Below are 23259 nucleotides of genomic sequence, written 5' to 3'. Positions count from 1 at the left end.
CCTACTTGAAAAGAAAGAATAAGCTGTATTGACTTGTTCAGCTCAGCCTAACACAACTTACCCTGAGAATGCAAAATGCAGTATAAGCATTGGAGAAAATGGAAAGCTCGTTAGTATTTCCCAGATTAATATTCACACGGGGAAAATTCTGACCAATGTAAAGGAACTTAATTCTACGGAACAACTACCCTTTGAACAACTTACAATCACTTCTTGTCAGAAAGTTATAATATACATGGCGATCTTAAACCTAACTCTACATATGGATAAACAAAGAAAATGGATTCAGGACTGACTTTGTTACCAACTGCCACAACTCGGGAGTTGTAAGACTAACTAATTACATAATACGAGGAACCTTTAGATGAGGGCCACAGGCCGATATCAGTGGATACATATGATATTGTTTTCACCAGATGTAATACATATTTATCATGCCTTTCTCCCACCAGTCAAAATATTACAGGGCGGCAAAAATTTCTGATTGATTACCTTCGCCGTGCCATATTAGTGTGATGATGAGCTTTGCTATCAATTCTTATCCTGTCGGCATACATGGGGAGGCGAATTATTTCATTTATTTCATTCAACAAGATATCCTCTGTGATATTGTCTCTTATACTTCGCATCACCTGTAATCAATCAAGCAAATGGCCCGAATCAAGTACAGATTGATAGAGAAGAGGGATATTAAAAAGCAAAGGAGCTGCTGGCATAGGACCTTTTTATAAGTATTGAAGTCATTTGGAGTTGATTTATCTGTTCTGACTCGCTTGAATATCCATTCCTGTCTATCAGAATCCCAAGAACACTCAATGATCTTTCCGGAGAAAAGCAAGGGATCTGAATCTTCTGCAGATTTTGAATTTCCATTTAGCATTTGCAATGAATGCAACTAAGAACAATCAGACAAACTGCAGACTTTCAAAGAAAATAAGATCATGCATGGAAAGTATTACAAAGTATTATCCAGAAAAAACGAGACGCTGTTTCTGGTACCCACTTTTCAGGTGGGAGATAGAATTGGCTACGGTGATAAGAAAATCACCAACCAATCTGGACACAAAATTGGCATATGAACATGTACCGCACGGAGGAACAAATAAAGCCATCACCATGAATTAATAGAATTTCCTTTTCTACAATGACGCATGAAATCATAACATTATTTTATAAATTGCAGTGTTTAAGTGAGGAAAGGGAAGGAAGTGTGAGGATAAGGACTTTAAAAAACATTATATTATATTAATATGTCATGTAATAAGGTATTACAAATACTGTACCAATGGTCCTATGACAACAGTTTAGGCAGAGTACTGGTATTGCGTTAGGAGTGGCTCAAAAGAAAGGAGAAATGAAATGGGTTATTAATAAAATGTGAACCCTAATTCTGGGAATCAGCCCCAATGTGGTACTGAATCCAGAATCAGCACAATAGATGTGCTGGGTTTGTGAGAGATCCAGTCCTCTCCCACTTGACTTTCCTAACTCTTTGGAAACTATTTGTCAGACCTCCCTTATTTATACTTCTTATTTTCCTGCCAATCACATAACTCCCTCTAACTAACTTCCTGGGTCCGCTGATAACTAACAGAGCCAGCAGTTACATGTCAGTAGGGTGTGATTACCTGGTATTGTGCCTATTTCTTGTAGACTACACCTGCCTAAGAGGGAGTCAGATTCTATCATGTAGTAATGCTAGTACAATATAAAAGGAATAATTGTTTACACTATATTTTAAAACTCTCTTAAGATATTTTTAAAAAAAATTCTCTGATAATACACTGAAGATATTCTGAGATTTTTGTTAAATATTCTAACAACTAACATCATAACTGAAAGAGTTGGACAAGTATAATGAACTAATAAAAATCTTCCTGACCTTCAAATGCAACCCTATAACCTTCCATGAGTTTCTTTTTTCCTCGTTCATAGAGAAAAAGTAGCTGACAATCATTATCAATCTGCCAACACAAGCAACTAGAAATTAGTTGGGCACATCTGCAACAAACTAGAAGAGACCACAGGATAATTGGAGCAAGGGACATCAAAGAGAATTATCCAACAACATATGTAATAAGTTGACGATACCACCTCAAAGAGAAAATCAACAGAATTCAGATCAGCATATTTCCACTTTAAGAGGCCTTCATGAGTGCGTGGTATATAAGGATCATCCCAACCCTGGGTATAAATGTTGTCAGCAACAACTTCCATTCACTTCAATAGCAAAAGGATAAGAAAAAGAAAACACAGTCTGTGTAGCAAAGGACAACTTGGAAGGAAACAGAATGAATGGGCCAATGTATTTGAATTATGAGCTAGTCTAGGTTTATTGTCTCTTTTATCAGACATCATTTTAAGATTACTACAAAATCCAGAAAGATCTTCATTCTCATTCTGAATAAGTTGTAGCAATATGTAGACCCTGGTTTGAGAGAGAACCAACAGAAAAGGGAATAATCTTAAAAAGGCTACACACATAATTAAATATAGATGACATGCCAGCATGGCTTTGAGCCAGAAGAAGCTATTCAACACATCAGAAGAGCTAATCTCATCCTCAAGTTTAATACATTGAAGGAGATTCAAACCCACCTGAAATATGAGACCATCTGCATCATGCGAGAGTTTCGGAATGAATTCATTTAAAAGTTTTGTGACAGCAGAGAGCAACCAAAAATCTTTCCTCCTCACCTAATCATTTCAAGCATATCAATAGCCAAGCAACAAGGAGAAAATGAACCTTAAAATATATCCAATTTTAAGGTTAGGGATGCATACCCTGAATGGCTCCATGTCATATCTATAATAAGGATTTCTGCACTGGAAGCGTTCCTGATTCCTGGGTTCAATCACTCCTTTCTCAAGCATCTTCCACCGTTCATAAAACGGTCGCTGCACCAAGTTTGGATTAAATCATACAGTGCTAACTACACTTTGTATCAAAGAATAAAAAAACACAAATTATAGTGGATAATAATAATTTCAAAGAAATTATTTAACATTTTAAGTCACAATTACTACTGTGATAATCAAATATTAAATCAATTTGAGGACATTTCATCTTCTAAGAAAATGTGACTGAAATATTCACCATGGCACTTGATTGATTAGTAATATATAAATCTTGAAGTGCCAAATGTAGAGGCCGTGGCCGTGTCAACATTTTCCAGCTTCACCTTTCTGCCATGTCAATTTATCTCATTCTTTTCTATTTAGCCATTTTAGTACATTTTCAAAATTCTTGAGTTGGGATTGAGTGTCATCCATGTGCATCTCTCTCATTTTTTTCTTTGCCGGATTCCTCCAACTCTTACTTAAATGATTCACACCCTCAAATATTTCAGCTTTTACCAACTTTGCCTCTTGGTTCAATAACTGCCATTCATGATAGTCAAAATTGAGATTCTATGTAGGATTAGAGAGAGGTCAAAGATCGTAATTCTTAGGATCGTAACAAGGATTTCAAGATCCTACAAAATTGTATGTATGCATATAAAATAGTATAATTATGAGATGAGGGAAGGAAGCCACCCTCAACTCAACAAAGATAGGGACATGCCCACTAAAAACAAAGATAGATGGAGATGAGAGACGAGGAGAAGGAAAAGATCGGTTAGGTGATGTATTATGATGAGAAGACTATTTCACCCTTAAGAAAATGGATGGCAGCATTGTGGCAGCCAAAGGTTACTCCACCAAGCACCACCATGCTATTGACAACTATAAAGCAATTGGGTCAAAAAACGAAAACAAGCTGAAAAGGACAAGGCAGAATCGTGCGAACCTACCAATTTTACAATCTTGCACGGCAATTCCAGGCGATCTTACAAATATCCAATTTTGACTGTTGGTTCAAGATCATAAAATCACACAATTCTATGAGTCAGCATGCGATTTTGACAGCCATGCTGCCATCCATTTTCAATTTCTTTGCTTTGGCTTTTCTGAGGCAGCCTTCTTAACAAAGACACTCTCCAATCCATTCCATCCTTGTTGGAAATAAATGCCACAGTTTTCTTCCATGGTTTGAGCAAACCATCAGAACCACCCTTCAGGTATGGATGACTTCTTGAGAGCCAAATCAGTAGTAGGATGCCTCTTCTCCACCATTCTCATTTCACCTTAATCTGCTTCTAGCTTCTCCCCTTCAACAATTCAGCACCTTTCAGCAATACATATTACATGATCAAAATTGATCACTATAAGCCACACTCTAGAAAAATCTACTCCATTAGGTTCATACTTTATACCAAGCAGATATGGTTCCAATTTTCTCTTTGATAAATCCATGCCCATAATTCTTCAGCACGCTGGAGATTCACCTCTGTGATGCTAGAGAAAAGGAGCTAGCCAACAACAACTTTGCAGAGCTAGAATATATTTTTGGCACAAGATGGAGACTCACTTCTTCATTTATGTTTGATGAGGTGGTACCTGTGGTGAATCAGAATTGCCTGAAGGAAGGTTCTGCATCTTTTGCCAAGACATTAATCAAATTGCATGCAAACAATATTTTTAAGAGACTACCTTTCTACATTGTCATTATTAATCCAACATCCGTTGATCTTCAAACCATTGAATTTGTCTGCATATTCTCTCCTACTGTGAAGTTCCATTTTATAGCCTGCCAAATTTATCAAAATTATTTTCCCTTCTGTATCTATTGGTATTGCATCTTACATTTAAGACTGCGTAATCTTTTTTATGTAAAGGTTATTTGACAAGTTGAAACCCCATCAGTAATTTAGAGTCATCACTAATTTGCTGCTGTAACCTGTAGGATTGTTGTATGGCCTGTTTTACTGTACTAGTCAACTAGCTCATATATAGAGTCCTTTATGTTTATATTTGTTCCCTCCCTTTGCACCAACTTATGGCTCAGGCCTGTCCCTTGCCACTGGAAGCAACTATGGGATTAGCTCTTGACTCCCACTACATTGTTTGGTAGTTCAAATGTCAACATGGTTCCCTTTTCTTTGTATCCATGTATGCATATTGTTAAGATGTCTCACATTGGTTAAGAATACAGCCAGAATACTCCTTATAAGGGTTAGGACAGCCTTCTTCCTTTGAGCTAGCTTTTGGAAGTAAGTTAGGTCCAAATTTCTTAACATGTTATTAGAGCTTATTCAGTTTGAACGTTGGGCTGCCTACAGATGTCCAGTCCTGCTGGGTTCACCCATGCAGATGTCCAGTCCTGCAAATTTCACGCACCAAATGTCCAGTCCTGAACTTGAGGGAGGTGTGTTAAGATGTTCCATATTGATTAAGAATAGAGACAAAATACTCCTTATAAAGGCTAGGATAGCCCTCCTCTTTTGAGCTAGGTTTTGGGAGTGAGTTAGGCCCAAAGTTCTTAATACATGCAATCATAAATCTACATCATTATGTTCCAAGTGTTGATCTTTTTTCATATTCTTATTTTATATTTTATGTCTCTTATGCATACTTATTTTGGATAAGATTCAATTATTTTCAAAGTTTTTAAACAGACATTGAAATCCTTTAACAGATTTCTTCACTATAACAGCCCCTTTGAGATATCTGTTTGAGCATTTTTATAAAGATGGCCACTATTCTAGAATCTGCCACTAATTATGTCAAGAGGTTGGCTCTCCTAAAGCTTAAACTGTTAGGTGAAGATTCATAAGGACTTTATTACATCTGCAATATGCATGTTCTTCACAAAAGAATAATTTTGGCAAGTGTGGTGAAAGCACTTGCCTACTTACCTCAAGTTGTTGGATACTTATCACATAGGTTCTAATATCTTGCTAAGGACATTTAAGCTGTCATGTGAAGACTCATGAATGCCTTCATTAAAACTCTAACAAACTATACATATCAGACTTTAATTGACACCCCCCCCCTCCCCAAACACAATATATATATATATATATATATATATGCTTCAACAATAGAATATGAAGATGGTTTGTTGTGTTAGGCAGTGTTCAACTAATATTCCAGCTTTAATCCCTACTTAGAAAGCCAAAATCCTGACAGTAATACTTAATGATAGGTTTTATGCAGACATAAATTCATCTTGAAAGCTCAATGTCAAACTGCAACTAAAAGTAACCTCAAATCTAAGGATGAGAGAGGGGACAGGATTTTGAAGAAAAAAAAAAACATAAAATGCTGAATCCCTTATATCATAATATATAGCCAACAAGATTACCAACCAGAGACATTAACAAGAAAGCTGAACAATTTTCAAAGAATCATGCAATCAATCAAAAAGAAATTTTTATGTCAGTTTTTTTATCTGGTGTTTAAGGAACATAATTCTCTATATCCCTTACTCCAAACACAAAATAAATAAATGGCAAGAGAAATGGGAAGTATTTTTATTTTGAAGTCAATTAACACACAATTGTATTTTTTTTCCTAGTAAAATAAATATAAATAAACTTAATAAAAAAAATTGCTAAATTTATGACACAAAAGAAAAGTGCCAGAATACCATCTACAAAAGGTAGGTAGCACTTGCTTAGTGAACCACACGAACTTGAATTTAAGAATAAAGTTGGGTTGCATTGCAGTTTTAGTAATTTAAACTGTGCAAATAAATTACAGCTAAAGGCAAACACAAGTGACTTCCTGTACCCAAAGGATGAAGCAATATTAGTCAAAACTCTGCATTATTTGTGAAATTACAAATAAATCGAACCTCTATTACTGATACTCCATTAACTGCCATCAGATCATATATGAGGTATCTCCTTTCCTGCCTTTTTGAATCTGGCAAAGTATCGATAATCATTTCCCCATCAAGTAAAGTGAACTGGTGTGTTTTCTCAGCCAAGCCCTTGGAAGCCATAGAAATGAACATCAGTTTGGGCACCATAATTTAAAACAGCTCAACAGATACAATTGGAAACTTCAATCACATATTAGCACACATACATCATTTGTAACCCTGCAAGGAAACCTCATTTGGACCCTTCGAAAATTGTAGCATCTATCAATCAAGTAACACCCATCCATAGTTATTAGCATCATATATCTTGTTCCATCAGCTTTCCATGTTGCATAATAATAACGCTGTCGTAACAGCTGTAGATTATCCCTGCATACCAAGTAATAACATTTAACATGTACAGATAAAAGGCAAATCAATAAGGAACTGTGTCTTGAAAATAAATCCTGAAATCAATTAATATAATCCCTATATTCACAGGACCATGGAAGGATATAAATAACTTTGGAAGCATTTTATTTTGATAAAATACGGAAAAGTGTCACTAATTGGTATAATTTTAACAAAGAAAAAAGGAATAGGGGTTTGTTGCCCAGTCCATATCTGTATAAATATAAACTCTCCAAATCCCCTCCAAAGTGTAAATTGATTTTGTCAGACTCAGGAACAATAGTGATTGTAGAACAGAAACAATCTGGTTCTATGAACAAATTTGCAGTACAAGCCTCAGCACTCAAGGGTTTCCCATTACAAGGATATTCTCCATCAAGACACAGCAAACAACAAAACTACACTCTGAATAATCAACCCCCACATCTAGAATATACATAAAACAAAATACCACGGTTATTAAAACTGGACTAGGCAGTTCAACTGGTCGGACTGGGAACTAGACCAAGTACCAGTCCAGAGTAACCACATAACCGGTTGTGCAAAAAAACGGAAAAACCATTAAGGCCAGTTAAGAACCAGAAAAGCTGTAAAAACCAGCAGTTCAATGGGTCACACGGTTCCTTGTTTTTTGCCCAAATGATGTCAAAAACCATGTTCCATGCTCTAGAAACACTGCAAGTCCACAACAGACCAACAAAAGTGAAGAAAGGGGTTCATTCCATGGCAGAACAGAAGAGAAGAAAGCCAGAAACTCAAGGTTTCATTCTCAAATCTCTTTGATTTTTCTGTTTCTTATCCCATATTTCATTCCGATTTCAGTATAATTTATATAATCTGTATAAAAATTTTCAGAATAGCAGCTGCTGCTGTCCCACTATGCACTATACCACTATAGCATTTTCAGGATCAGCCTTGGCCACAATCCGGGATTGATAACTATTGCATCATTTTGGTGTAAAGCACAAGGCCTTATTTTTTATGGGGTTTGTTGAACAAATATGGTAATGGATTGGGAATCTTTGTTGCATGAGTTTCTTTTTTTATTGGTTCTGTTTTATTCTCTTGTTTAGGAGGATTTTCTATTCTCCTTTCTCTTTATAATTTTTTCTCTTCATGTTAACAAATTTCTTTCTTGCACAAGGGAGATAACGGTGTGGCATCTATCAAGGAAATGACTGGAAATCAGTTGAAGTAGTTTGAACATATGCAAAAAATGTTATATGAGGCACGAGTGAGGAGAAGATTGCATGATTTTTAGCTCTATGAAGAGGGATAGAGTTACCAAGAACTTTGAAGGGTTGTTTGGGAAGGTGAGGGGAGGACAATTTTTTATTTTAAAATAAATATACTTTAAATTAATATCCTTCAAAATAAAAGATATAAAATGATATATTAACATGAACTTAATGTATTAATCATGTATTTATCATCATAAATGATATATAATTCTCTTAATTTAAAATTAAAAAATAAGTTCCCCCCTCCCTATCCCTCCAACAACTCCCAAAAAATCTCTGAAAGAAATTATTAAAAGAGATTTTATGATAAATACTATCTCCTAGAATTTAGTTTTTAACCAAATTAATGATGTGTGTGATCCATGTAGTTGATCTTATCTAATAGAATAAGGCTATAATTGTTGTGTTAATAAATTTATTCTTTAATGTAAATAGTGTAGCTCACTTGCAAAAATTCAACTCTGGGATCTAGGGAATAGGGATATAGAATTGATTTTAACAGTATCCTGGCACGACAAGTCACAAGCATGACTCATTTTCAGTCATTAAACAAAAAGGACAGAAAAGCACATAAGAAACCCAATGCTAATCACCAACATAATCATAAGATTAGTAAACGTATAAAAGCATGGTATAAGAAAGTATAGTTAAAGATCTAGCAGCCTGAGGTTTACTTCTGAATTATTATAACACATCACAAAATAACATGTTAATGGCACAGATAAGTTGGACCTGTTTAAAGAAACTGGGTGTGACCCTGGAAATTGCATGTGTCCTCTGGTCTGCATCATAAAAATTAGTAAAATGGCTATATATAACAAGCATAAAAGGTACACTAAGCAGGTGAACCACAAAAAGTAAAAGTGAAAGAAAAACCATGTTATCAGCAAATGAGATAAACATATTTGAAACATAATCGAACACAGAATTTAACAAGAATATAGGTATTGGATTTATTCATAAACATGCAAAACTTGGTGATGTTAAACCTACAGAAAAATGGAAAATTTGAGAAAATAAAAAGCATCGAGTAACTGAAAGGATTTTCACATAGACAAATATTTCACAAATTACTAAAAGCAATGGCATACCAAGCTTGACTAAAATGTCAAAAGCAAAATTGAGCATCTAATTAAAGACATGGTGTGCCTGTTTGACCTTGCTGTGAAACTTTGTTTTTTTGTTTTTTTTGGAAATTAGTATATGAAAAAAGCCAATAAAGAAAAGTGGAAATTAGAAAATATATATTAGAAAGAAATAATTTAGGGTATGTTTGTTTTCAATTTTTTTTTTTCTAAATATAGTATAAATTTATACTATATTTAGAAAACAAAAATTAAAAACTCTTTAAAAGAAAAATCAAACATATCCTTAGTATTTTATTTTATTTTATTTTATTTGGAAATTAGTATATGAAAAAAGCCAATAAAGAAAAGTGGAAATTAGAAAATATATTAGAAAGAAATAATTTAGTATAAATAATAGCCTTTTCTGAAAGTGATTTTTCTTCCTGGGAGAAGAACCAATTTTGCTTCATAACTGCTGATTTTTTGCATCTCACCTAAAAGCATTTTGTGCCAGTATCTTGAAAAATATAATGTGTTTAAAGAAGTCTTGTTGACTTTACAGCGTGGTGAAAGAGGCTCCAATTAGAGCAATCAGGAACAACATTCTGGCTCAAAACTAACATTTTTTTAACAAATGTAGTGAAACCTCTACAATGAAAGATGCTTATAGAATTGCAAACATTTTGCAAACATATAATGGCATGTCTAAGTACACAAAATAACAACACAATAGCCCAACAATGGGACAAACACAGACACAATACCAAATAATAGAGTAACTAGCAGAATGAATGCCCACCGATTCCTTCATGGCAATGTAATTGAAGAAACTAGAAAAGATACAGCAAAGCTATTAAAACAGAAAACATTCTAATTACATCACTGAGTTGAAACACAAAGGGAATCCAAATAATAAACTCCCACACAGAAGACAACCATTTAAAAGGCTTACCCCAAGACCTAGTTTGAGTGTTTGAAAGCAGAACTGACGAAATGCATCTTGCTGATCATTAGGTATCTCATCTCCCAAAATATCATCATTTGTCATTATCGTGTCAGTCTTGTGGTTCTCCTGATAGAATAGGAAAGATAACAAGATTTTATTACCATTAGACAAAAGCATCTAAAGTATGAAACTAATTAACAACTTTGTTCAAGAATGTAATAAGGTAACACAGTATTTGAGACACGCCCAAATTAAAATGGAAAAAAAATACTTCACATTTAAAATCTCAGCCAGATGTTAAAAAAAATGCAACATTATCTTCAATGACATATGAAATTCTGCGTTTGATAGAACCAATAATGAACACAAGGAAAAGATGAAAAGGTGGAAAAACAGAAGCAAATAACTTCTTCAGATATCCCACACTTCTTACAAAACCCATTTTTATAGAAAGTTTATTGGACAGAAAAGAGGGAAGTACAACTAAGAGGAGGTTTGAATAATTCTCAAAACAAAGAAGAGAACAAAGAGGAAAATAAAAAACTCAAGAATGCAACAAAGAGGTCCAATCTCTCTGCATAATGGAACAGTAAAATCCCTCAAAACAGCCATGAAAACACCAGCGAGAATTAGATGCCGCAATTGTAAAAAAGGTTACAAGTTTACCTTCATTCTACTCCAACCAAGTATATCAAAGAACAAAAAAAATTAGAACAGCCCCCAAATATCAGCCCTTGTTTCATCGAAAACCATTAAAACAAACCAAAAGAATATCTGGCTCAAAGTGAAGGTGCACAACCAACAAGCATCCAGCACATTAGATAACTTATTGCAAAAACTTGGCTATTCTAACATGTACAAACAATCAGCCATCATTGTTTCTGCACACAAGCGCAACCAACAGTGATATTAGATAACACAAATATATGGACAGTGCAGCAGATGCCTGCACCTACCCACCCAACCCCCCAAAAAAAGAACAAAATGTTTATGAAAAGTTAATAATTTAAAATTTTTTTGGGAAAAAAAAAACCTTCAAGTTAGCCCCTCAAACCCAAACCATGTTTCTTTCTCTCTCTCTTTCTTGAGTGTCCCTGGGAGAAATCCCTATCTCCAGCCCATTTGAAGCAAAACTAGAGAATTGCTAACCAGGCAGATGACTTGATCTCAAAGGATTTTTACATTTCTAAATGGACTCCTCATTCTCGAGAAGAAAACTATTAGGAGGACTAGTAAGAAAAAGGAACAAGACTAACACGAGAAGATGCACAACCTATTCAAATAGTATGAGATATCAATGAAGGCCAAAATATCATAATTCACTTTCTATATTATCCTTACATGCAAAGGAGAGCCTGGTATTCCATCATCATCATCATTATCTGGCACTGCTTCACCATTGAGATCAACGAGTTCAGGAGTTCTCTTCCACTCTGGAGTTGGAGGACAAACTATCATTTCAGGCTTTTTTTCATGATAAAATGCATACAATGCCTCAATGTACTCAGGTTTATAGATTCCTGGAGGGCGTGCATCAGAAAATACTTTTATTGCCTGCAGAAAAACAAATCAAAAGTATATATAAATACTGAACCCATGTCATGTCTTTAACAGAGATGTAAATCATATGGTGATTCACACTAACCAGAGTAACAGACATTGACATTTTGCGCATTAGATAATGGATGATCATGTATCCTGTACGATTATAACCATGTGTACAATGAACAAGTATATACTTCCTTGACTGTTTTTGACGAGATAGAAATTGTGTAACCTGAAGTTGAAAATAATCACATGGTTAAAAGCTTGTGACTAGAATGACGTTGCTATAATAAGACAGGAGAAAGCATCTTTTCCTTCTCTCCAAACAGGACAAAGCATTCACACACACACACACATATATATTTCAAAGCACGTAAAACAATGTTAAAGTGTGATAAATATAAAATCAACTAGTCATTGATTAGATAACAGATAATGATAATAATTTAGAATAAAAACAAAGTCCAGATGGTATAACAATGCAAGCATCTAATATTTACTAGAGAATCAATTTCACCTTAGCTTATATGAACTATTCAACTTTTTTTTTTTAAAAAAAAACCCTAAACGAAAATATGAAACCAATAAATCAAATAGTTTTGAAAGTCTCAAGAATACCCACTTCTGGAGCATGTTGCTGAGGTAATGTGTATGCTTATCCATGTAAAGAATCACATGCTAGCCAACCCATAAAAAAAGAAATGGATGCCACATTCTTCAAAATAACTCAGGAAGATTGCAACAATATTATTAAGAAAGAAACAAACCTCATAGACAAAATGATTAACAGATACATTATCAGGTACAGAATCACGGCCCTTGCACTGAATCTAAATCACAACAATGATCTTCAAAAGTAAGGACAAGAAAGAGAAGTCACAGTTTTAAAGACTTAATTTAAAAATTCAATTAAAAAAAAAAAAACTTAAGTTGGGTAGCATAGTTCATCCACTACAAACCTTAACATGCTTGATACCCTCTTTCTTTAGATCTGCTACTGGATAGTATCGAGAAGTATTTGTCAAATCAATTACCAAACCAATCTGCATGACAACAGAATAGCTTGAAAAAGGGAAGTTGAAAATGAAGCAATACCATGGGTACAAAATACAATGTACTGCTGGGGAGTATTGGCAAAGACAGTACTTAAAAAAAAAAAAACTAGATTGTGGCATTCTCTTTTTTCTTTCCTTCTTTTACAAGAATATATATATACCCCTTTCATTTATCATTCTTGCACTTAAAATTAAAAGAAAAGGAAGAAGAAACAGATTAATGTATAACAAACATTTGAATTTTTGAAAAAAGTCTACTTACTTTTTTCCCTAAAACTCTCTGTTGATGTATCACTTGTTTAAATGAGAATCTTTTACCAGGAATGATGTAGTCATTGAATGATTCACCAAGTGGAACCTTAGATGGTATCGTGCCAAAAATTTCCTGGCCACATGAAGGGCAATCCAACCAACCTGCATTTAAATAATAAAATGATAATACAACATTTTTTACTTCCATTTACAACATCTTAATCTGTCATAAAATATTGTGAATAAATCAAATGACTGAAGCAAAATATAAAATAGCAATTCCTCTAATATCATATTACACACCCTCCACTCAGCTCTGAAAGAACTCAAACTGCTTGTAACTTTAGAAAATCAAGCCAAATTTATTTACCATATAACAAATGTTAGAGTAAATTAAGAAGATTGCTATGTGACATATAATAAAATATTCTAAGAATAGTTTGACACATAGTAGTCAATAGCAGCAATAGAGGATGTAATCGCGGAGGAGTAGAGCGGAGCAGCACCTTGCTGCAATTCTGGGGCCATCGTGTTGTGGTTCAATATAGCGGTTTTCGCGCCACAATTTGCAGCCATGAAAGGGGGAAATCGCAGCCATTGTGGCCACTATGCTAAACAAGGGCAAGTCTGTCCTCCCTTTCTGAAAGTTGGAATACTTTTTTAAGAGGGACAATTTTGGAATTTTGTGTCAATGGAATTGATGAGCAAATTTTCTGGTCATTAAAACCAGCAAATTCACAGCTGCACATTTAATATGCAATTGTATTGTACAACCGTAACTGTTATTCTTTTCTTAATTAAGATTGTAACTGTTATTCTCTCCTTAATTAAGTTGTAGGATAAATGTAAATATAGCCGTTTAGCTAATTATTGGGCTGAAAATCAGCTTGTATTAAACAGTATATATATGAGAATTCTCCAGCAGGAGAAGACAGTTTTTCTGCCTACACTTCTCTAAGTTTGACATGGTATCAGTATGGCTTACGATCCTAGCCTAGCCTAGCCCTGTCCCAGTTTTTCCGATCATTGTCCTAGTCCAAGCTTTTATAGTCCTTGTTTTTTTTTTTCTCAATTCTATCCTAGTCCAGATTTGGTCCTTAGTTACCATTTCATTTTCTTTAGCATCATGTCTGTTGAAAAGTATGACGTATTATTGGTCCGCCTAAATGGCAAGAACTACTCAGCCTGGGCATTCCAATTCTAGATATTTGTCAAAGGAAGAGATCTTTGGGGTCATGTTGATGGTAGCACTCCTGCTCCTAACAATGCTCCTAACAAAGACCAACAGAAGGATGAACATCGCAAATGGGAGGTCAAGGATGCTCAAGTCATGGCGTGGCTCATAGGTTCTGTGGATCCAAACATTATCCAGAATTTACGACCTTTCAAGACTGCAGCAGAAATGTGGGCCTATTTGAAGAAAATCTATAGTCAGAATAACACTGCACGCAGATTTCAGCTTGAACATGACATCGCCATCTCTCAACAGGATAGTCTCTCTATTTCTGAATTTTACTCTCATTTCATGAATCTTTGGGCAGATTACACTGACATAGTTTATGAAAATTTGACTTCTGATGGTCTTACTTCAGTGCAATCAATTCATGACACTACTAAACGAAATCAATTTCTTATGAAATTGAGATCCGATTTTGAAGGTGTCCGATCTAATCTCATGAATAGAGACCCTATACCCTCACTAGATACATGCCTCAATGAACTGCTTCGTAAAGAACAGCGTCTTCTCACACAATCAACCATTGACCAACAAAGCTTCTCTACTGTCCCAGTGGCTTATGCAGCACAAGGAAAACCAAAAGGCCGTGACATGAGTGCTGTTCAATGCTACTGTTGCAAAGGATTTAGACATTATGCTTCACACTGTCCACAAAAATTCTGTAGTTATTGCAAAAAGGATGGCCATATTATTAAAGAATGCCCAACAAGACCACCAAAGCGATCTACAACAGCTTTTACAGCATTGGCTGGTTCCTCTACTTTTAGTAGTTCTACGAATATAGCCTCTGTCCAACATCTTGCTCCTGCTCCGGTTCCAACATTGACTCCTGAAATGGTTCAACAAATGATCATTTCTGCATTCTTTGCCTTGGGACTTTCAGGTAATCCTTTTTCTACATCTTCACCTTGGTACTTTGATTCTGGGGCTTCCAACCATATGACAAACAATGCTCAATTTCTTACTAATATCACCAAATATTCTGGAAATCTCAAGATTCATACTGCTGATGGAAATCATTTACCTATCACAGCAACTGGTGATATTTCTTCATCTCTAACCGATGTTTTTGTCTCTCCTGGTCTGACTAATAACCTCATTTCTGTTGGTCAATTAGTTGACAATGGTTGTATTGTAGAATTCTCAAAATCTGGTTGTCTTGTGCAGGATCAACAATCAAGGAAGACAATCGCGACGGGGCCTAAAATTGGACGCCTTTTTCCACTTCATTTCCCTTTGTCTCCAAATCTTTCTTTACTTTTTGTTTCTTGTAATTCTGCTACTATTGATTATCAGATATGGCATAAGCATCTTGGACATCCAAACTCCAATGTATTGCATCACCTGTTAAAAACTAGTTTTCTTGGAAATAAACAGTCCCCACCTCTTCATGTTGTTCAATTTGATTGCCTTTCTTGTAAATTTGGCAAAAGTAAAATTCTTCCTTTTCTGACACATCAATCAAACATAGACAAACTTTTTGATATGATTCACAGTGATGTATGGGGGGTGGCACCAATTATTTCTCATGCAAGTTATAAATATTTTGTCACTTTCATTGACGATTATAGTCGTTTTACGTGGGTCTATTTCTTGCGCGCTAAAGATGAAGTATTTTTCAAACTTTTTCATGCTTATGTTCAGACCCAATTTTCCTCCAAAATTAAAATTCTTCGCTCTGACAATGGAGGGGAGTACATTTCTCATTCTTTTCAGAATTTCTTGCAAACTAATGGTGTTATATCTCAAAGGACATGCCCCTCAACCCCCCAGCAAAATGGGATAGCCGAAAGAAAAAACCGCCACTTGCTTGATGTTGTCCGCACCCTGTTATTGAAGTCTTGTGTGCCACCTCGGTTTTGGTGTAAAGCTCTCTCTACTGCTGTTCACCTTATAAACCACTTGCCATCTACATCATTAAATAATGATTCTTCTTTCATCCGGTTATTTGGTCACCCACCCAATTATTCCTCTTTTCGAACCTTTGGTTGTGTGTGTTATGTCTATCTTCCTAAACTCACTGCACAATCTGTTGCATGTGCTTTTCTTGGATATTCTCCTCACCAAAAAGGTTTTCTCTGTTATGATCCTAACCTTTGTCGGATTCGAGTATTTAGAAATGTCATCTTTCAGGAAAATAAATATTTTTTTGTAACTTATCATGATCTTCTCCCTTCCCAAATTTCTATTTTGCCATTGTTTTCTACCTCTTCTGCAGGACAGCCTTCATCTAGACCTCTCTTAACCTACCACAGACGAAGTCATACCACTTAAAATCAGCCACCAGATCCTCTTGGGCCCCCTCAAGATTATTCCTTGGCTGCTGATCCGGTACAAGGGCTGCAACCAGTTCTCCTACGACGAAGTTCCCGCACTCGTAAACCCCCAGAAAAGTATGGTTTTACCTCTCCCTTATCCTTGACAGCAACATTATCATCAATCCCTATTCCTTCTTCTTATAAACAAGCAATGGAGCATGAGTGTTGGCGGCAAGCTATTGAGACAGAACTCCTAGCACTAGAAGAAAATCAAACATGGGATGTTGTGCCATGTCCCCCATCTGTTAAACCTCTCGGCAGCAAATTTGTGTTCACAATAAAGCTTCGTTCGGATGGGTCCATAGACCGTTACAAAGCTCGTTTAGTTGTGCTAGGAAATAAGCAAGAATATGGACTTGACTATGATGAGACTTTTGCCCTGGTTGCCAAGATGACTACTGTGCGAACCATACTTGCGATTGCTGCATCACAATCTTGGCCATTACATCAAATGGATGTCAAAAATGCATTTCTCCACGGGGACCTCAAGGAAGAAGTTTACATTAAACTTCCTAATGGTATGTCCACACATTCACCTAATGCTGCTTGCAAACTAAAACGCTCTTTATATGGCTTGAAACAAGCACCTAGAGTATGGTTTGAAAAATTTCGATCCACATTACTTGGCTTTTCCTTCACACAAAGCCAATATGATCCGTCTCTTTTTCTACAGAGGACTTCTAACGGCATTTTGGTGCTTATTGTTTATGTGGATGACATTGTCGTGACCAGTTCTGATCAAGCCGCTATTTCTAAAATTAAACACTTGCTGCATTCAACTTTTCATATGAAGGAGCTTGGCCACCTCACTTACTTTTTGGGGTTAGAAGTACATCATCAACCTAAAGGGATATTTTTAAATCAGCAAAAGTATATTCAGGATCTGGTTCAGTTAGCTGGCCTCACCAATGCAACCTCTGTTGACACTCCGATGGAAGTTAATGTGAAATATAGCAGAGATGAAGGTGAACTTCTCACAGATCCCACTTTATATCGCAAATTGGTTGGTAGTCTTATCTATGTGACCATCACTCGTCCGGATATTTCTTTTGCTGTCCACACAGTGAGTAAATTCATGCAATCTCCTCGACATTTTCATCTTTCAGCAGTACACTGCATCATACGATACCTCCTTAGCACCTCCAAACGTGGTCTATTTTTTCCGCTGATTCATCTCTCCAACTCCAAGCATATAGTGATGCTGACTGGGCTGGCTGTCCAGACACAAGGAAATCAACTACTGGCTGGTGTATGTTTTTAGGTAATGCTCTAATTTCATGGAAATGCAAGAAACAAGATTCAGTTTCCAAGTCATCCACTGAAGCAGAATATCGTGCAATATCTACTGCATGCTCTGAAATAATTTGGTTACGTGGTCTCCTTACAGAGCTTGGATTCTCTCAAGCCCAACCAACTCCGCTGCATGCTGACAACACCAGTGCCATACAAATTGCAGCAAATCCAGTTTATCATGAACGCACGAAGCACATTGTGGTTGATTGTCATTCTATCCGAGAAGCCTATGATCGCAAAATTATCACTCTACCTTATGTCTCAACATCTGTGCAGATTGCTGACATTTTCACTAAAACTTTGACACGTCAACGACACAATCTTCTTGTTGGCAAATTGATGCTTGTAAACTTACCAGCATCAATTTGAGGGGGGATGTCAATGGAATTGATGAGCAAATTTTCTGGTCATTAAAACCAGCAAATTCACAGCTGGACATTTAATATGCAATTGTATTGTACAGCTATAACTGTTATTCTTTTCTTAATTAGGATTGTAACTGTTATTCTCTCCTTAATTAAGTTGTAGGATAAATGTAAATATAGCGATTTAGCTAATTATTGGGCTGAAAATCAGCTTGTATTAAACAGTATATATATGAGAATTCTCCAGCAGGAGAAGACAGTTTTTCTGCCTACACTTATCTAAGTTTGACATTTGGGCCCCTTCTATATGGCAATGTGTTTCTCTATCTTCACAAGTCAAGATCAAACCCTACCTTGTTCTCTTGCTTCATCATCCATACTAGTCAATAGCGGCAATAGAGGGCGCGATCACGGATGAGCGAAGCGGGGCAGCACCCTACTGCAATTATGGGGCCATTGCGTTGCAGTTCAGTGTAGCGGTTGTTGCACCACAATTTGCAGCCATGAAAGGGGAAAATCAAGGCCATCTTGGCCATTATGCTAAACAACAGCAAAAGGGCAAGTCTGCCCTCCATTTATGTAAGTTACAATGCTTTTTAAGGGGGGCAATTGTGGGATTTTGCCTCCTTTTACATCGCAATGTGTTTCTCTATCTTCCCAAGTCAAGATTGAACCCTACCTCGTTCTCTTGCTTCATCCTCCATCTCAGGTGTCATTTCTGGTGCAAGTCACCATTTCTGACCAAGTTTCAGTTGTTTTCTTCATCTCCGGTAAAACCCAACTTATTTCTAATGTAAGCAAAGACGTTTTCTAGTTGTCTTCATCTCCAGTGAAACCCAAGCTATTTCCAACAAGTTGTAGACATTTTTTTATGATAGTGAGACATTTTCCAGTAAAACCATCTACACTAGAACATTTTCCAGTGAATGACCACTCCTTGATTTATTTTCTTTCTTTGTTTTGATTATCTTCGGAATAGCAGTTGTTAGTGTTTTTGGAGTTGGCTATTACGTGCCACTATCCGGGATCGACTACTATGGTCTGACGTAAGTATAGAAATGAAATTATACTAATGGCTGTCTGAGTTTACCAATTCTGAAAACAATAGCATTATTTCACACACAGTTATCAATTTCAGATAATGGCGTGCAGCAGCCAACACAAAAGAAGCTATAGCGGGATGATCACTATTTAAAAATTCTATATACAAATTAAATAATTAATACTATATATATATATGGTAAAGAAAACTCAATTTATGACATGTTCATAATTAAAAATAAAAGGTTAGAGGTCTTAAGCAAAACATACAAGTAAATAACAATAAAAGTAAAAAATCTGACCAAACTGTTTTTTAAGGGCAAAAGTGAGTTTATCATTAAAAAGCTTCACTTTAGCGGCACTAGCTGTGCTATGTCTACTATTTTGGCCACTATTGCAGTCACTATTTGAAAATGTTCCGCTATTCAAATTTTGTAGCAGCCTGTGGCCACTCTGTTTTGCTAGTCTTCTATAGCCTGTTATTGATAACTATGATTTTAAAATATTAAATTGTTGATATGAAATATGAATGAAATAACATTACTAATTACTGCTGACAAGCCAGTGAGTCGACCAGGGAAAGAAATCCTTACCAGGAGGAAGCTTACTTCTATCATATGATTTAAGGATCTTAGTATGAAATAGCTGATCATTTCCAGGTGATCGTGATACTAGCACAGATCTGTCATCTGATCGTTCTTTTTTCAATCTTCTCTTTCTTTCTTCACGTTCCTAAATAGAAGTAGGAACTCAGTAATTGTGTCAAAGAGACATTTAAAGGTAAAATATAATTGACGACTCATGGAATCCAAAGAATCAGAGGAAAATGCAGCATGCATATCAAACAGATATAAGAAATCTTGTTAGAGACATCAACATCAACCAGTTTTAATCAAGAAATAATGTAGCAAAAACCCAATTTGAGAAATGTTATTTTTCCTTATAATTTAATTCTTTCTATCTAAGGTTGAATGAGAAAGTGGGAGGAAAGAAAGAGAAGTAGGGGAGAAAGATAAAGAGAAAATATAAGTGTTCAAAACTTAGGATTTCACGAAGTCCTAGACCATTCAATTCAAATACAGTATCTAAGCATCTACAAAAGTGTCAACTCATAAATTGCTTGACTTAGATATGATGTATCATTTGAGTGAATTGAATTCAACTTTCCTTTTATATGGCAAGACAGTCAAAGAAATATTTAAAGCAATCTCGATTGTCCAATCATTCAAATAAAGCCAATTAAAATGCTCAAAGGTCAAGGCAGCATCAAAATCGGCTGCTGCACATGAGCAAGTGCATGACTGCATGGGTCTACTAACTTTCAGGAAAAATAACAAAGGAAGTTTATGAGAAACATTTACTAATGCTGCTGTAGAATCAGTTTAAATACTTTTTTTATTGCAATGCAAGATATACAATTTAATTCTTTCCAAATTTCTAACAGATCTCGATAAAAATTATAAATTATATAAATTGATATTGTTCCATGCCAAGGGATGGTAGCATCCTCATTTATAGTTTCTATCCAGTATTACCAATATTAAAACTCATTATCCAGCTTTGCAAAAAAAAAAATATACTCCTTCATAAAACCAAATGCAATTAATTTACAAACTAAAATGACCCATCAAAAAGAAAGTAAAGGTCTATAGAAACTGACAAAAATCCTGTACGAAAATAACTTTATATGAACCATACCAACAAATGAGAAACCACAATCATAGAACTCCAGGGCACCATGAGTCAAAGCCAAATTAGAACATAACATTGTCAAATGGAAGAAACAACACAAGAATAGAGGAAAGAGTACCCGGCGGGCAATATCAACTGCAGTTTCCATGCGCTCTTCTGGCGCATTGTACTCTTCAACCTGGCCACCAAAATCATCTTCATCTTCCTCTGGCACAGGCAAGGCATTCAAGTCCATAGCAACTATCATTGAGCAGCACTAACCAACATTCCCCCGCCACAGTTTAATTCAAATAACCCACATATGTTAGTACCTATAATCCTTCTACCTGCAACATTCAAACAGAAATCCTAGAATTAAGCAAGAATGCCTGAGAAGGATTTCTTAGGGTGCGTTTAGGTTAACTAAGTAACAACTTAGTTAAGGACTTATTTAATAAGTTTTTATTACATGAGGACTTATGACATAAATTTGATCATAAAACTTATTGGAACAAGCTGAAAAGAACTTATTTTGATAAGCTATACCAAAAAGCTTATTGAAGTAAACTAAACTAATTGAAGTCATAACTATTTTCATAAGGTTTTCCAAATGCCTCCTAAAAACAAACAGAAGGCAATTTTTACCAGTTTATTGTTCAAACATAATAATTACTTGATTCTCCTGACAAAAAAAGATCCAGATAACAAAAAATTCCCTCCAACCCACTCAACTAAACACTCAATTTTGATCCAAAAAATAAATAATCTGCTTCTCTCTCTCTCTCTCTCTCTCTCTCTCTCTCTCTCTCTCTCTCACTCACTCACACACACACATCCTCCCAACTCCGAGGACCAACCCATTTTCAACCTAAAAATAGAAAAATTCACCTCAACATTCTCAACTGAAGCTCAAGAATTTGTAAAACTGAACAAAGCGTTGAAGGGTAGCTAACGAACCTCAACAGATAAACGAAGTCGAAAACGACGAATTCCCTTGGCGAAACGAAATTTCGAGCACGAATTAACAACCCCTCATTCGCGTAATAGTAAAAGCTGAAACTCGCTCGACCATAATGAGAAGGAGTTTGAATAGAGCTTGCTCTGTTACGCAATGAATGGAATTGGCATGAGTGAAGAGCAAGAACCCTACTAGAATTGGGTCGCAAAACGCTTCTCCCTCGTCAGAGTTTTAGTGTCGAAGCTCCCAACCCTACAGGGAGAAACAGGAGGAGAGAGAGAAAGAGAAGTAAGGTGTTGTTTTGTTTGCTGTTGCTGAGGGACAGAGACGAAGCCTGGAATGGACGAAGAAATAAAAAAAGCAATTCGAAATCCGTCAGTTACAAAGAGACAAATATTATATGTAGAATTATCTTAACGTTATATTAGTATTTTCTTTTTTTTTTTTTGCTATTTTTATATTAGTATTTTTAAGTTCAAATGAAATTTAAAATTATATAAGACAAAGTGTGTTTAAAAAACTTAGTTAATTTAAAGTTTATTCTTTTTACCTAAAATTCTTTTCCAATAAAAATAGTTTTATCTGAGGAGGCAATTGAACGATACTTTAATTAAAATTTTTTAAAATGTTATTTTTTAATAATTGTTTCTTTTACTTTTAAAATTTATAAAATTCCATTATTTTTATTTATTTTACATTCAATTTTTAAAAATTATTTTTGTTTTTTAATTTTATTAAACTATAAAAAATTGTTAAATCTTATATTGTACAATATTTTTTTTTTTTGCTAAAATTGTACAATATATATTATCAAAATAGTGTAAATTAATTCCTATTATTTCATTTTAGTTAAAAAAAGTAGTTTAAAATAAGATTATAAATAAAAAATGAATGATAACTTTACTTGTCATTTTATATTTATGTCAACAACTAATTTTATTAAACACTTTTAATTTATTTAACTAATTTTTTAACATTTATCTTTAGATTAGCATATATATTAACTTTATCAAACTCACCCAATTGACATCATGATATAATATATAGAAAGAGAAATATTCAAAAAAATTTCATATGTTAAATGTAAATTTTTACTTCATTTAACAACTATTCATAAAATATAAAATTGATTATTTTAACTATTAAATTTTTTTATTATTTTAAAAATTAT

General features: G+C 35.0%; 1 protein-coding gene across 4 annotated transcripts; it reads right to left on the bottom strand.

The window, feature by feature from the left end:
* Nucleotides 1-22462, bottom strand: LOC113860645 (mRNA-capping enzyme-like). Of its 4 annotated transcripts, XM_027493095.1 has the most exons (18): nucleotides 22088-22457; nucleotides 21270-21477; nucleotides 20053-20191; nucleotides 13216-13367; nucleotides 12858-12941; nucleotides 12666-12728; nucleotides 11999-12130; nucleotides 11695-11907; nucleotides 10360-10479; nucleotides 9073-9122; nucleotides 6916-7078; nucleotides 6680-6817; nucleotides 2785-2898; nucleotides 2599-2697; nucleotides 2095-2184; nucleotides 1883-1964; nucleotides 722-852; nucleotides 152-632 (listed from the first exon to the last, which is right to left on the bottom strand). In XM_027493095.1, exons 2-18 carry the CDS (start codon nucleotides 21396-21398, stop codon nucleotides 489-491), a joined length of 2043 nt encoding a protein of 680 aa, XP_027348896.1. In that variant the 5' UTR covers nucleotides 21399-21477; nucleotides 22088-22457; the 3' UTR covers nucleotides 152-488. The 4 variants fall into 4 exon arrangements, with proteins under 4 accessions (XP_027348894.1, XP_027348897.1, XP_027348896.1 ...); XM_027493093.1 differs by lacking the exon at nucleotides 22088-22457 and having other exon boundaries at nucleotides 1-632; nucleotides 2092-2184; nucleotides 21270-21667; XM_027493096.1 differs by lacking the exon at nucleotides 12666-12728 and having other exon boundaries at nucleotides 96-632; nucleotides 22088-22462.
* Nucleotides 22463-23259: the final 797 nt, after the last annotated feature.

Source organism: Abrus precatorius, unplaced genomic scaffold (assembly GCF_003935025.1).
Source record: "Abrus precatorius isolate BTA unplaced genomic scaffold, Abrus_2018 Scaffold3, whole genome shotgun sequence".
NCBI classification, from domain to species: domain Eukaryota; kingdom Viridiplantae; phylum Streptophyta; class Magnoliopsida; order Fabales; family Fabaceae; genus Abrus; species Abrus precatorius.
Note: the sequence above shows the minus strand (reverse complement) of the source record. Positions and strands in the feature narration are given on the sequence as shown.